Below are 13,728 nucleotides of genomic sequence, written 5' to 3'. Positions count from 1 at the left end.
AGGGCAGCACAGCCATGACAGGATCGAGTCTTTGGGATCTCTAACCTCCCAGCTGCAGAGATCTGTAGGGACCAGAAAGGAAGAATGAGGTTTGGGACCTATGCCTCCCTGGGTGGACAGAGGCTGGTACCTGCTGTCGCAGCACAAAGACCAATTATTGACCAGGTTTGCATCGGTAGGTGCGTGGGCAAAGCGCACCCTGGAGTACAGCTCCAGGAGGAGTACTGGGTTCTCCTGCCACTCCTGGAGTTTATGGAGACACACACAAGCTTTACAATGCAAGACAGAGAGGTTAGCAGGTCAGCCTGTCTGCAGCTCTCAGCCCGTTTCCAATCCAGAGGGTGCCTCAGAGGTGGCTTGCTCTGTTGAACATCAGCCACCTGGGCTCTGCAGTGGGTGGCATCCTGCCCTGCTCCTCTTTGGCCATCAAAGGCTGCAGCTCCTGCTGCTCAGGACCATCCGGGCTGCTGTCACTCTGTGACCGGCCGCTCTTGGAGACATGGCTGGGGAACTGGAAGCAAGAGCTCTGCTCTGGAATCGCTGGGCTTGCAGACTGGGGTTGCTCCTCCAGCACAGGGCATGCGAGTCTCCTGTGCTGAGGTCCACTCTCGATGCCTGGAGGGGAAGCGATGCTCTCCAGGGAGGAGATGCTTTGGTTCCACGCCTTCTGCATATCCACTGGCACGATTTTGGTGGTCTCCGAGGAGACATAAACAGCCAGATCAGCCTGGTCTCCTTTCCATGGCAGCTCCTTCTCTGCCAAGGTTGGTGATGGAGGGATGATGCAGGGGCTGGGGCAGACATCCAGGCTGCCTGGAGATGCAGATGGAGGGACAGTGAGAGGGAGCTTGCACAGCTCTCAGTCTCTCCTTGGACCCTGCAAACATTGCAGAACCAACCACTACTAAATGGCCATAGAATCCTAGAATATCCTGAGTTGGAAGGGACCCACAAGGATTATGGAGCCCAACTCCTTGCCCTGTGCAGGACAAACCCAAGAATCACACCATGTGCTGGCCCAGGGATGCAGGACACCAGGAGGTTCTGCCATGCCTCCAGAGCACAGCGATTCTCCCATTCATGCTCTGCTGACTTTGGTTTTGCCCAGGCCAAGGCAACTTTGCTCCACAGGCAGAGGAAGGACAAGCTACCCAATGGCAGCTGCCCTGGCATGGAGCACTGGTGCCTACCAGGAGTTGTCTTTCCCTGCAGGACCTCATCAGTGGCTCGAGCGACGAACACAATCCCCTCATCATCCTCCTTCTCTGTCTCTGAGCTATCACTCTCCTCCTCCTCTGAGCTGACCATCACCAGGACAGGAGCTGCAGGCAGATGAAGGGGGTTGGTTTGGTGTTAGCACAACCCTGGTGTTGTTGTTCCACCAAGTTGGCAGTGGGCAGGCACAGCACGTGCTCCCGTCCCATCCCATTCCATCCCATCCCACCAGGTCCCCTTGCCAGGACCTGCCATCCTCACCTGCCACTGGCCTTACCTGCATCCTGCCAGGGGACATTTCTGTGCGTCTTCCCATTGGGTGCCTCTTTGGTCAGAGAGATGTTCTTCTGTGAAAGAAGAGGAACGGCTGGGACCTGCCCTGTGTACTGCCCCAAATGCAACAGGTGGTCCTGTGAGCCAGCCAACATTGGGCTTATAGATTCCCACCCTGGCTACATGGCAGATGGTTCCTAGTCCTTAGGCTTTGCATCTTCATGGCCCCACAATGAAGTGCTCAGCTGCAATGGCTTCAAAAGCCTCCAAACAAAAGAAGACGCCTAAGGCTCAATCCAAGATGCAGTGCCACGCTTCTGAGCCTGGATCTGCACCAACATTGAGGCTGCTTTATGCTGAGTGCTCTTGGAAAACGAATCTGGGGCTCCTCCAGGGCTTTGCTCAGTGAATAGCCACCCCACAGCACTGATGGCATGCTGGGGACACATGGACACACAATGCTCACATGCAGCATCAACAGGACTGAGAAGAGATGAGCTGCTTTCCCCTCTGGCTCGGGAGGTGCTGATGCCCTGCAGCACCTCACCTACACCCCAAAAGGACCTCTCTTACTGCATCCTGGGGGAGGCCAAATCTCAGAGCTAGGAAAAGAACAGTAGCTTGGGGAGGACTTGCCTTTTTCCTGCCTTTTTCCTTCAGCCTGGCCTTGCTCTTGGAGGAGCAGACATTGTGCTTTGTGGACTTGAAGGTCTCCAGACGCCTCTTCATGTTCTGCCGGAAGATTTCTTTATCTTGGCGCTCTTGTTTATCTGGAGAGATGAAGTGACGGCTGTAGCTGGCCTTGTACTGGCCGAGGGAGAGGCAAAGAGACACAGGGTGAGCAGCTGGCCCCACAGAGCATCATCCATCCCTGCTTCTCTTGCAGGTGCTGCTCCCCTTGGGGTCAGCTGCACACCGTGGCCCGGGAGTGCTCACCCTCCGGCGGGGCTTGTAGAGGCTCCCTCGCAGCACGTGGTGCATGGCAGCATCCTCCTTGTCCCGGCGGCTCCGCACCGTGTCGATCACCTGCAGGTCCAGGCACGCGCCACTCCCACTCTCCCTCCTGCAGGGAGATGGAGATGGAGATGGAGATGGAGATGGAGATGGAGATGGAGATGGAGATGGAGATGGAGGGGTTGGGCTCCATGGCAATATTGTGCCAGCCCCCAGGGAAGAGGGCGGCTGTGAGGTCCAGCAAGGTCTGTCCAGTGGCTCATAGGGATGCTCGTACTCACAGGAGGTTTGTGACTGACGACTCTGACATGGATGTGCGGCTGGGCATGGAGGGCAGTGCCAGCTTGGCAGCCGAGTGCACGTGGCCACCCTGGGAGATGGGAGGACAAGGCTGGCATCAGGACAGCAAGGACCCAGCTGGGCTGGGGAGGTCCTCACTGCCTGGCCAGAGGGTGCACATGTAGTCATACATGAGGGGAACCTCTCCTCTCCTGCCAGGGCCATCCTGCTGCCTGGACACCACTACTGCCTGTACCTGATCGACAAAGCTGATAGCATCACGGATGTTCAGCTTGTAGTAAACATCCCAGATCTCATCCCGCAGCCTGTAGGCAGATTTCCGCATCAGGAGCTGGCTCAGATATTTCTTGTCAAACTGCTCCCACCTGCCATGAGATGAAGACACAAGCAGTTTAGCTCCCATGGAGTACCACAGCCAGGGATATCCACCCACACAAGGCTGAGTGTCCAAAGTGTCCAAAGTATGGCGAAGAGAGGCTGGGCACACAGGACCTGGCTGTGCACCAGGGAGAGCAGGAGGGGAGGGGACACAGTGACCCTTCAGCCTGCCCAAGGGGAAGCCAGACACCAGCGGGTCTGCGGGAGGCAGTGGGAGTAGGACTGAGGCCACCCTGCTGGAGCACTTCCCCTGCAGGAAACAGGCTTTTTGCATCCTTTTCCTGTCACCATGCTGCAGATAAACACTGCCCAGGCAGGAACAGGGCTGCTCCCTTCTCAGTGCCCAGAACAGCTCCATCCGTGAGGAGGCAGAGGGCCATTGCCACCAACATGGACACCCCGAGTTCTGACTCTGGCAAGCAATGCCAGCTCCACAGCATCCCCAACCACACCTCCCTGACCTCTCTCTGGGATGCTTTTGTGATCTTGATCTGCTGCACAACAGCAGCCAGATGGTACCTATCCAGACTGATGGACAGACATGCAGGCTTCCTGGTCCTCCTGTGAGAACCCTGCAATGTCCCTGTGGCTGGCACGTGTCTCCCATTCACCCAGCAGTCAGCAGAGGATCCTGTCTGAGACACTCACTTGTCCCGCCAGTAGTGGTAGCCATGGTGCCCTACGATGTCCTCCACCGCTGCCAGGATGTGGTCAAAGGCCTTGAGTGAGGGGAAGAGGGTGAGTGGTGGCAAGGCTGCGGGTGACCCGGGGGTGCCGAGGTCATACATGGCCCTCGCCCAGCCCCACATGTGTGGGGAGCCGGGCAGCCTCTGGCACTATCACCTACGTGCTCATGGAGCTCCTCGTTCAGCGTGGGTTTGTGGTGGTCACTGCGCTTCACCTTCAGCCAGGTCACCAGGGGTTTGATGGTGAGGCCCTAGAATGGCAGGAGAAGGCAAGGGAAAGACTGGGAGGGCGAGAGGGTGCATGGCTGGGGCATGGGGAGCAGAAGCAGCACGAAGTGACGGGACAGTGGCTGTGCTAGCCACACATGCCCCTACCAACCCGACCCCTGTGCCGTGGTGCACACCCCCTGTCCTCCTTCCCCTAGATTCATATTCATCCTCCCTGTGGCTTCCCTTCCCAGGGCGCTGAATGCCTGCCCATCAGCAGCTTTGTAAAGAGAACAGCCCGGTCAGGCACACACTCGTGGAGCTCCTGGAGCCAGTCCCAGAAAAAAAGGCCAGTGGGAAAAGAATGTGAGCCATGGCCCCACCCTAGCAACAGTCCCCATAGCAGTCCTGCACACCTGCTGATGGATGGGGTGCCAGAAAGCACCAAGGAACAAAGGTCACTTGAAAAAAGATATTTTCCCAAAGCACGTGTCCCCAGGCCAGTTCTGGGGCAAGAAAGCAGTGCTGGAGGAGGGCACAGTGCCCATCCTCACCTGCACAATGACAGTGAAGAACACCACCACGATGGTCGTTGCCACAAAGTAGTCCTTGGCTTTCACCTTTTCCCTGTCCAGCAGGATGACCAGGGCAAAGGCCACGGCCCCACGGAGCCCACCATATGACATGACCACCTGGTCAATCTTGTCCAGGGGGATCAGACGGAAGCGGTTGAGCACGTAGGTCTGGAGGACAACACCTGGGTAAGAAGGAGAAGGAGAGCCTGGAATGCTGGAACAACCCTGCCTGCTCCAGGAGACAGCACAAAATCCCAGCCAGGATCCATGGCTGGCCTTGTGCCCCAACCTTTCTTGGGGAATATCCCTTTTTGGCATGAAAAGGGCTGTGTGCTACCGGCCACATACACAGCGGGACAGACTGACCCACAGCTCTGAAGAGCAGGATAAAGAACAGGGTGCCCAGCACCAGTGCTGTGTCCCATGTCCACTTGGAGGTGTCCACAGCTGAGATGCCCAGAAACATGAAGATGATGGTCTCTGAGCTGCTGGCCAGTGTCTTCATGGTGTACTTGACAGTGGTGCGGGATTTCTGGGAGATGTTGGCTTCCACGTACTTCTTGCAGCAGATCCCACAGAAGGTGACTCTGCAGAGGGGCAGAAGGAGCTGGCATGGCCCTACAGCAGGATGAGGAGTGGGTCTACTCACTGCCTCTCGCTGCTCAGCACTGCAACCCCAATTTCCTGGGCTCCCCTGGGGGACACCCCAGTACTCACGCCAGGATGGCAGAGAGCGAGACCATCTCGGCAGCAAGGTACGCAACGTAGGCCAGGAGGAAGACAAAGAGTGGCTCAATGATGCGCACGCGCTTGGTGAACCGCGTGATCAGGGCCAGCAGGAAGGCGAAGAGCAGCCCCACGGCTGTGCCCCCCAGGCTCACCAGGAAGAAGGAGGCTGGTGGGAGGAGAAGACTCGTTTGCACCGTAAGCAAGTGGGCCCAGCTCCTGTGCCCCACAGCCACACCACACTGGGCTGGCCAAATGCCATGTTCCCACCCAGGTCCCCACCAAAGCATCTAATGGAGCATGGAGCCTTGGATGATCCCAAAGCATCCCCTGGAACACCTCTGCTATGGGGACAGGCTAATAGAGTTGGGGTTGTTCAGCCTGGAGAAAACTCTGGGGAGACCTCAGAAGCTCTTCCAGTACCTAAAGGGTACTCTGAAAGAGCTGGAGAGAGACCTTTCACATGGGCATGGAGTGACAGGACAAGGGGGAATGGCTTCAAACTGACAGAGGGCAGGATTAGATTGGGTATTAGGAAGAAATTCTTCCCTGTGAGGGTGGTGAGGCACTGGCACAGACTGGCCAGTGAAGCTGTGGCTGTCATCCATCATGGAAGTGTTCAAGGCCAGGTTGGATGGGGCTCTGAAAAACCTAGTCTAGTGGAAGGTGTCCCTGCTCATGGCAGGGGGGGTTGGAAGAAGATGGTCTTTAAGGTCCCTTCCAGCCCAAACAATTCTGCAATTCTATGCTGATGGCCGGCATGTGATGCATGGAGATGACACAGCTCTGGTGCTTGGTGCCCACCCCACAGGACAACAGCTCCTGTGCTTGCCCCCCTCCACTTCCACAACAGAGGAAGAGATGGAGGGGCTGGTGTGGCAATTACTCACCTACCCCCTTCACGTAGTCTGTGGCGTGGATGTGCGCTGGGCCCAGCTCCACAAAAGAGTTGAAGACCTTGTACAGCACCTGTAGGCAAGGCAAATCCCTTGAGAAATGCAGGACATTGCCCTGCCTTGAGAGGGGGAGGATGAGTCCTGTGGAAGAGGCATTTCCTGCCCCAAACCTGTCAGGTAACAGCTCATTTCAGCAGGCAAAGTCTCACAGGGCCAGGAGAGAGGAAAGGCCAAGAGAGCATGCCATGGGTCTGCCCCCAGCTTGGGGATGTCACCTGCATCCTCTGCCCATCCTGGGGGAGTCCAGCACCTTGGACCATGTTGGGCTCAACATTAGAGTCCCCAAGTTGCAACTCACCACGGTGACAGCATCATTCAGGAGAGACTCGCCAAACACAATGATGAAGAGGGTCTCATTAACATGGACCTCTTCGAAGACAGCCAGGACTGCCACAGGGTCCACAGCTGAAATCAGGCTGCCAAAGAGCAGGAAATCCATCAGCCCAGCTTCAACACCTGGATCTGTCAGGACAGAAGGACCAGGGTCAGGCAAACCAGCCACCCCAGAGCCCCTCTCACCAGGCAGAAACAAGCCTGTCCCTCATCTGATCCCAGGGACTTGGCTGCAGTATCTCAACAGGGAGTGCAGCGGGATGAGCCCAAAAGAATTCCCAGACCTCCAGGGTCCCCCTGGAAAAGCAGGGCTTAGGGAATTCTTGCTGCAACATGAGAGGAGCATGAGGGGTGTCCCCGTTGGCACCCAGGTGCATCATTGCTCCTCCAGCAGGTACCACCAAAGGCAGCTCAGCAGCCCCACCTCGGGTCCAGGCATCAAGTGATTCCTCAGGGCTCAGGAGAGCTCAAAACACAGCCCAGGCCAGCCAGGGCCACTGGCTCCAGCCAAGGAGAGGGAACACTGGCAGTGAGCCAGCAATGCTAGCCAAGGTCGGCAGACAAAAATAGCAAAGACATGAGTCAGCCCAGTGCCAAGCAGGGCCTGTCTGTCCTGCACGCTTGACCGTCCTGCCAGAGCACCATTCTCAGGATGTCAGGACCCTACTCGTGCTGTAAGTCCTAGGAATCCACAACAGGGAGAGGCAGTGGGCTATGAAATTGGGGGTGCTTTGCACCTCCAGCCTATTTTTTCGGAATGTGGTCCAAGCTGGGCAGCCCTGTACACCCACCCATGAGCCCGGCCCGGTGCAGCCCCCAGAGCGCGGTGCCGGTGGCGAAGGAGTTCCAGAGTGTGCCCACCACAGCGTAGGTGAGGATGGCACCGATGTTGTCAAAGAACAGCCGGCTGGGCATGAAGTACCCCGAGTCCAGGACGATGGGGGGCAGAAGGAAGAGGAAGAACATGTTGGGCTCCAGTTGGTACTCAGCTTTCTTCGCCACGGCCAACACGATGCCCCCCAGGCCCAGCCCCAGCAGGATGAGGAGGCAGCTCTCCGGGACAATGGATGTCACCTTCCTTGACAGGTGGAAAACTAGAAGAAAACGAAGAATGAGAGCATCAGCCAAACAATCACGTGGAGAGAGCGTTCCAAATCCACAGGCTTCACAGAAGGGTTGGGTAATGCACGATGGATGGGAGGAGAACAAGGGAGCACCTATGGAAAGGCTGCTCTGTGGCCATGTGTGCAGAGAAGACCTTCCAGCTACCTCCCAGGTCAGGATTTCAGGTCCCTAATTCTTTAGGATTTCCCTCTTCTCCTCAGCAACTGTCTAATAAGCCAATCAGCCAGGCATTTTACTTTTCTTGGCTTCTGGTATCTGCACTTAAAGGTTTAAAGCAGGCAGTGAGCACGTTCACAGTGTCACGAGCACTGCTGGCTGCTGTTCAAGTGAAGAAATCCTGGTGCACCAGCACCATACCCCACTCGGAGACAAGGATGCTCAGCCCTGGTGACAGGGTGACCTTGTTTGCATCCGTCTGAGCCAGCAGCCAGGGCAGCATGAAAACCACCGCAGCACAAGCCATGCCAGAGCACAACCTCCCTCAGCACCAGCTAATCTACCTGCATGCAAAACCACAGGCACTCGGGAGCTGCAGATTCAGAGATGCTTGGAATAATCAGTTTATTCCATGCAAGGCTTGGGCCAAATCTTAAGCTGCCGTGGAACAGGATGTATTTTCTAAAGCAAGCAGAGGATGCCCTAGTATTCATCCATCAGTAACGTGGCAGTGAGCCTGTGCTCAGGCACAGCCCAGCAGGATGCCATGCCAGCCAGCACAGGGGATTCGTTCCTCCAGGCACCCTTGTCCCCCATGGCAGGGTGTCCTGTGTAATCCCAAATCAGTCCAGCTTCCAGGCAGGCAACACCACATCGCTGGGGGTTTCTCCTCACTAGCACAATGTGCTGTATTTTTGCTGTCCCCACAAAAGGGCATTGCCTGGGGAAAAGCTGTTGAGGGTCACAGTGGTTTTGTCTCCCCATCATTGAGTTCTGCCATCACTTGTGACATCCAGCCCAGCTCTGTCTCATGACTTGGCCATCAGATGAAAAAATCTCCTGGGGAATGGGTTCCTCCAGGCACTTCGAGAGCCACCTCTGTCCTTGTGCACCCAGCAGGTACAAGGGACATCAGGGTAGGCTCTGAGCCATCACTTGGCTGCAAGCCCAGCCCTGCTGCCAACCCCAAAACCCAGTCCCTAAAATCCTTTAGCTGGACTAAAGGTGCCCATTGCTTGTGCCAAGCTACCCCTCCAGAAGGAAAATTGTGCTATGGTTGTGCACCAACCCTAGGTCACTCTGCTGGCTTCCCTCCTTCAGAACCGCCATGCACAGAGCGTAAGGTCTGCCTAGCACAGGGTGCTGTCTCCAGTGGCATAGACCTGGAGAGGAGCCCAGGAACAGGCAGTACTTCATCAGTAGGTTTCCCTGTCTCTATGTCCTTGTCATTTTCCTGGTCCTGCTCTATCCTTCTGGGACAGGTCCCAGTGTCCCTGAAATGTGGACACCTGGGGAAATGAGGTTGTGGCCTCCTGATGTTCTCCCATTCTCCTTTCCCAGCACCTCTTAGGTGATTTTCTTTCCTTCACCACAGCTGAGCTCTGAATTAGAGGAGATAATTCAATGTTAAAGATCTGGTTCACAACAAGAGACAACATCTTTGAGCTCACCACCCAATGTGCAGGCTAAGGGCCACTTTTCCTTTAGTTGAGGACCTCAAGAGGTTGCTCCCTGGCATGGTGAGCCCCATCTATGCCCTGGCACTGGCTCCCTGCCATAATACAGCAGGAGCACTGCTGCAGCTGGCAGGGGCAGAGCAGTGAGCCCAGGGGCAGCATGACCTGCAGCTCCACCACCAACCACATCAACAGGAGAGAGCACCCAGGCCAAGCCTCTGCCATAGCTCTGCCACTGAATATCCCAGCTACAGAGCCTGGGGCATTCCCCCCTGAGCCCCAGCCACCTCTGCTCACTGCTATGGGCTGCAATACATCCCTGGAGACTGTGGTGATATGGACACTACAGCCCTCCAAGCAGACCCACAGCCTGAGGAAATGCTGGCTGGGTTTCATCCAGGCCAAATTCCTGCTAAATGATTGCAGAAATCACTACAGAGCATTGTTCACCCCACACAAGCTGCCTTCACCAGTGGACGAATGGTGCTCACTCAGCGCCTGCAGCAGGCTGCAAAGCCGCTTCCCACCCACGGGAACAAAGCTCTGAAGTTTTCAAGAAGGGAACGAGGCGTCCAGCCCCTTTCTGCATTCTCAGGAACATTGCCAAGATCCCTGCTCTCTGCTTTGGCAACCCATCTGCATTCCCCATGCCGTGGAGCTATGTCCTGGCTGGCTGGAGAGACCCAGGAGAGCGTGCAGGGATGCTGTGGGGACATGGATCCTGGCTGTCATCCATCATGGAAGTGTTCAAGGCCAGGTTGGATGGGGCTTTGAGCAACCTGATCTAGTGGAAGGTGTCCCTGCCCATGGAAAGGTAGTTGGAAAAGGATAATCTCTAAGGTCCCTTCCAACTCAAACCATTCTATGGTTCTATAATTGCTTCCACCAAGCCAGAAACTTGGGAAAGCAAAAGAGAACCATCAGTGGGAAAGATCATGCTTGTCCAAAAATCTCCTGGCTGTTGTGGAAAGCTGCCACCCTCCCCAGGAAATGGCACCACACGAGCTCTCCTGTGTCACAGAGAGCAGCCAGTGGGGACAGGCGGAACGAGCTCTAATTTTATACAAGCTAGGCAAGGATTTCAGCACTAAAGGTTCCCACAGCAACAGTAACTTAGCCACATGTGAATTAACTTCAGAGACATAATCCATACTCAGGCATCCATAATAAAGGATTTGCCATTAAAAGAACTCAGGGCCAAAACCTGCTCTGCTCCTCCAGAGCTTGGGAAATGGCAAAACACCTAAACCAGGACATGAGCAGCTGGGGACAGAGGTGATGGTGCGAGAAGAGATGGTTGCAACCCATGGCATTGCTGCTGCATAGAAAACATCTGTCTGCTGGCAAACTCCTGCCCGTGGGGCAGCTATGTGTAAGGAGAATGTTTGGGGCAATGCTCATCACCTCTGTGTTTCCCACATCCTGTGCTCTGACTGTGGATGGAAAAGGCAGCAAAGCCCGGATGATGCCTTGCTGTGCAGGAAGGCAACACCCAAGCCAGCTTTTCCCTGCCCCGGGTATTTGCTGGCTTGGGTCACCCCAGCATCGTGACTGCTTCTGAGAACAGAGCCCACAGTGTCATTTCCCCATCACCCGGGTGTGGGGCCGCTTCCTCCCCTGCAGTCACAGGGCTGTGAGCTGTCAGCCCAGAGCCACAACCACAACGGATCCTCTGCACCAGCCTACACCCAGCGTCCACGGTTGCCACAGCTGGCGCTGCCCTCTCTGCTCCCCAAAATCCTCCACCCCTGGTTCATCTCCTCTGTGGACTCCCATGCAGCCTGGGGACCGCACGTGCCATCTCTGGGGACACCCATGGCAGGGCACTGCCTGCAGCCGTGCCTCCAGGTCTGGGTGTCGCTATTGGCTCCAGGCTTTGAGTATCCATTGGACCCTTCGGATACACTAAGCCCGGCAGCTCGAAGCTGTCTGCCATCAGGGTTCACATCTGGCTTCCCTCCTCTGTGCCCACCCATCTATGCTTCTCACACACAGAGAAGGAGAGTGGCCATCAGTTCGCCTCAGGCCTGGAAGAATGTGGCGGATCTGGGGGCTTGGGAATGATCCCAGCTCAGGCCCAACTGCAGCCACCCGCACAAAATCCAGGGTGGCTGAGGGGAGCGTGTCAGTGGAAACCTGCACAGCGAGCAGCTCCAGGGAGAGGTTGCAGAGAAGAAAATAACAGCTAGGGAAGGGAATTTTCTCTCTGATCTTCTGCAGGTAGGAGGGACGCACTCGGCAGCTGGAGGTGGCACAGCTACAGCAGAGTGTTGTATTTTTAAGCTCATGATACCTTTTAATTCATTCCTCGCGAGGCTCTAGGTCTCTGTTGCGAGAAGGTGAGGAAGGAGAGGAACGGAAGATCCACAATCATGCTTGGGACAGAGGCCAGCTGGTGGTCACAGCTGTAGCTGTCCCTGGTGTAATGAGTGCTGCTGCAGGTCCCTGGCTGCTCAGAGATTCTGCTGCCTAACTCTGAACCCACATTTCTTGATCTGACTCAAAACTGAGGGTGTCTGCGCCACCACCACAAGGGCTGTGCCACAGTGGGGTGCCTGAGGAGAAAACCTGGCTCAAGGTCATGATCTCATCCCCTGGGTCCAGCGCAGCAGGCAGGGGCACTGTGGGGGAACAGCCCTCTGGGTACCCCTGCTTGGCACCCACACACGGGTGTCCCCTCCCCAGCGCCCCAGGAGCTGCTGGGGAGCCCAGCCCTGCGCAGCTCACACACATCCTCATTGTGCCTTCCCACGCAGCCTCTCACAGCAGAGCCTCCTCCAGCTGCGTGGTCCTGTGCTGGGGAGCACAAGAGTCCGAGGCCAACCCAATCTGGAGTGACCCACCAGAGGAGACTGCAGGCACCTGCCATCCCCAAGCTGCTGGGGGCACATCCTGCCTGGCACTGGCACCACCGAGCCTTTCCCCGGGGCTGTGGTGGGGAACAATGGCTTCTAGACCTGCCAATGGCAGGTGCTGTGCCAGCCTTTGGGAACACGGGACATCCTTTGGGGCTTCTCTTCTCATGACCCATCCCTCCTCTGTGCCCATCCATCTATCCATCCATCCATCCATCCCTCGCAGGAAATACAGCCCAGGCCCCCACCTTTTCCTTCGGGTGGTACCTTCACCCCGTCGCCGCACATCACCCCACGCCAGGGCACGGAAGATGTGGGGTGATCCCCGACCTCCGCAGCCCAGCTGAGGGTGGTGACCAGCCGGATTTGTCCCCATGACCCGCGTCCCAGCTTGCGGTGACACTCCTCGTCCCGGGTGCCCCGTGCCCGCCGGGAATGCCGCATCCCCCCTGCCTGCCCGGGGGTGGGCACGGCTGCTCCCGGGGGACCGGAGCGGGTGGGGACACGGGGACACTCACCGATCTTGGCCAGGCTGGCTACCAGGATCCAAGCGGCCACCAGGCAGGGCGCCTGCACCTCCCGCCACTGCCACCGCAGCAGCTCGGCTCCCGCCGGGGCGGCGGGGCCGGGGGAGGCCGCCGGGGGCTGCATGGCCCCGCCGCTCCCGCCGCTCCGCTCCGCCGCGGTCGCGGTCCCGGCCCCCGCCCGCGTCACGCGCACGTGGGGATGCGCCGGGACGGCCCCCGCTCCCCACGCCACGAGCCCCGCCCGCCGCTCCCCGCCCCGCCCGGCACCGGCCCGCCCCGGACCTCGGCAGCCCCGGTACTGCCCAGGGCTCAGCACCTGCCCCGGACTCCAGAACCACCTTGCATCCCCCCGTCCATCCCAGCTCATCTGCACCCTCCCGGAGCCCGCTGCCCCATGCTAGTCCCCTGCCCCTGTCTCAGTCCTCTCTGCAGCTGTCCCGGTGCCACCTGCATCACCCTGCTCCCCCATGCCCTCCCCCCGTGCCTCTGCTTTGTCTGAGTCCCCCCACCCTGGCTTAGTCCTCACGCACCCACCAAATTCCCGGTCTTCCCCCACACTCAAATCCCCCCCCAGCCAGCCCCTTCCCAACTGAAACCATCCACCCCTGCCCCAGGTGCTGCCTGAGCACCAGCCTGGGAGCACCCCAGGGGGGTCCCCAAGATTTCTGTCTCCCCTTTACCTCCTCAGCCCCTCTCAGATACTCCTAAAACCTCCTGCTTGCTGATTAGGCCATTCCCCATGCTCTGGGAGGTGCCCCATCTCCCACACCCCATCCCTGAGGCTCCCAATCCGGGAGATCCAGGACCCCATGTCCTGGGTGGGCAGCAAGCTATGCCCAAGCAGCCCAGGGAGAGGGGATGCTCGCCAGGGGGCAAGAAGAGGCACTGGCAGAGTGCTCCATGGAGAGCCTGCTCTGATCTGGAGGACAGGACAGGACACCTTAACCAGAGCGAGACCTCTGGCTGGTAGTGCCTATGGCATGGGCACTCTCGGATGCTGAGTGC

At 57.6% G+C, this 13,728-nt stretch overlaps 1 protein-coding gene across 2 annotated transcripts; it reads right to left on the bottom strand.

Moving 5' to 3' along the window:
* Positions 1–346: 346 nt before the first annotated feature.
* SLC9A5 (solute carrier family 9 member A5) lies at positions 347–12,847 on the bottom strand (the record flags this gene model as incomplete). Of its 2 annotated transcripts, none has more annotated exons than XM_082289929.1 (16): positions 347–813; positions 1,191–1,322; positions 1,484–1,562; positions 2,125–2,295; positions 2,425–2,551; positions 2,724–2,812; positions 2,978–3,107; positions 3,769–3,839; positions 3,968–4,057; positions 4,568–4,770; positions 4,955–5,175; positions 5,306–5,483; positions 6,205–6,283; positions 6,569–6,732; positions 7,395–7,697; positions 12,715–12,847. In XM_082289929.1, 16 exons carry the CDS (start codon positions 12,845–12,847, stop codon positions 347–349), a joined length of 2,637 nt encoding a protein of 878 aa, XP_082146055.1. The 2 variants fall into 2 exon arrangements, with proteins under 2 accessions (XP_082146055.1, XP_082146054.1); XM_082289928.1 differs by having other exon boundaries at positions 1,493–1,562.
* Positions 12,848–13,728: the final 881 nt, after the last annotated feature.

The sequence above is a fragment of the Coloeus monedula genome (assembly GCF_965178545.1).
Source record: "Coloeus monedula genome assembly, chromosome: 13".
Classification (NCBI taxonomy): Eukaryota; Metazoa; Chordata; class Aves; order Passeriformes; family Corvidae; genus Coloeus; species Coloeus monedula.
This window is presented reverse-complemented; position numbering and strand designations above follow the sequence as displayed.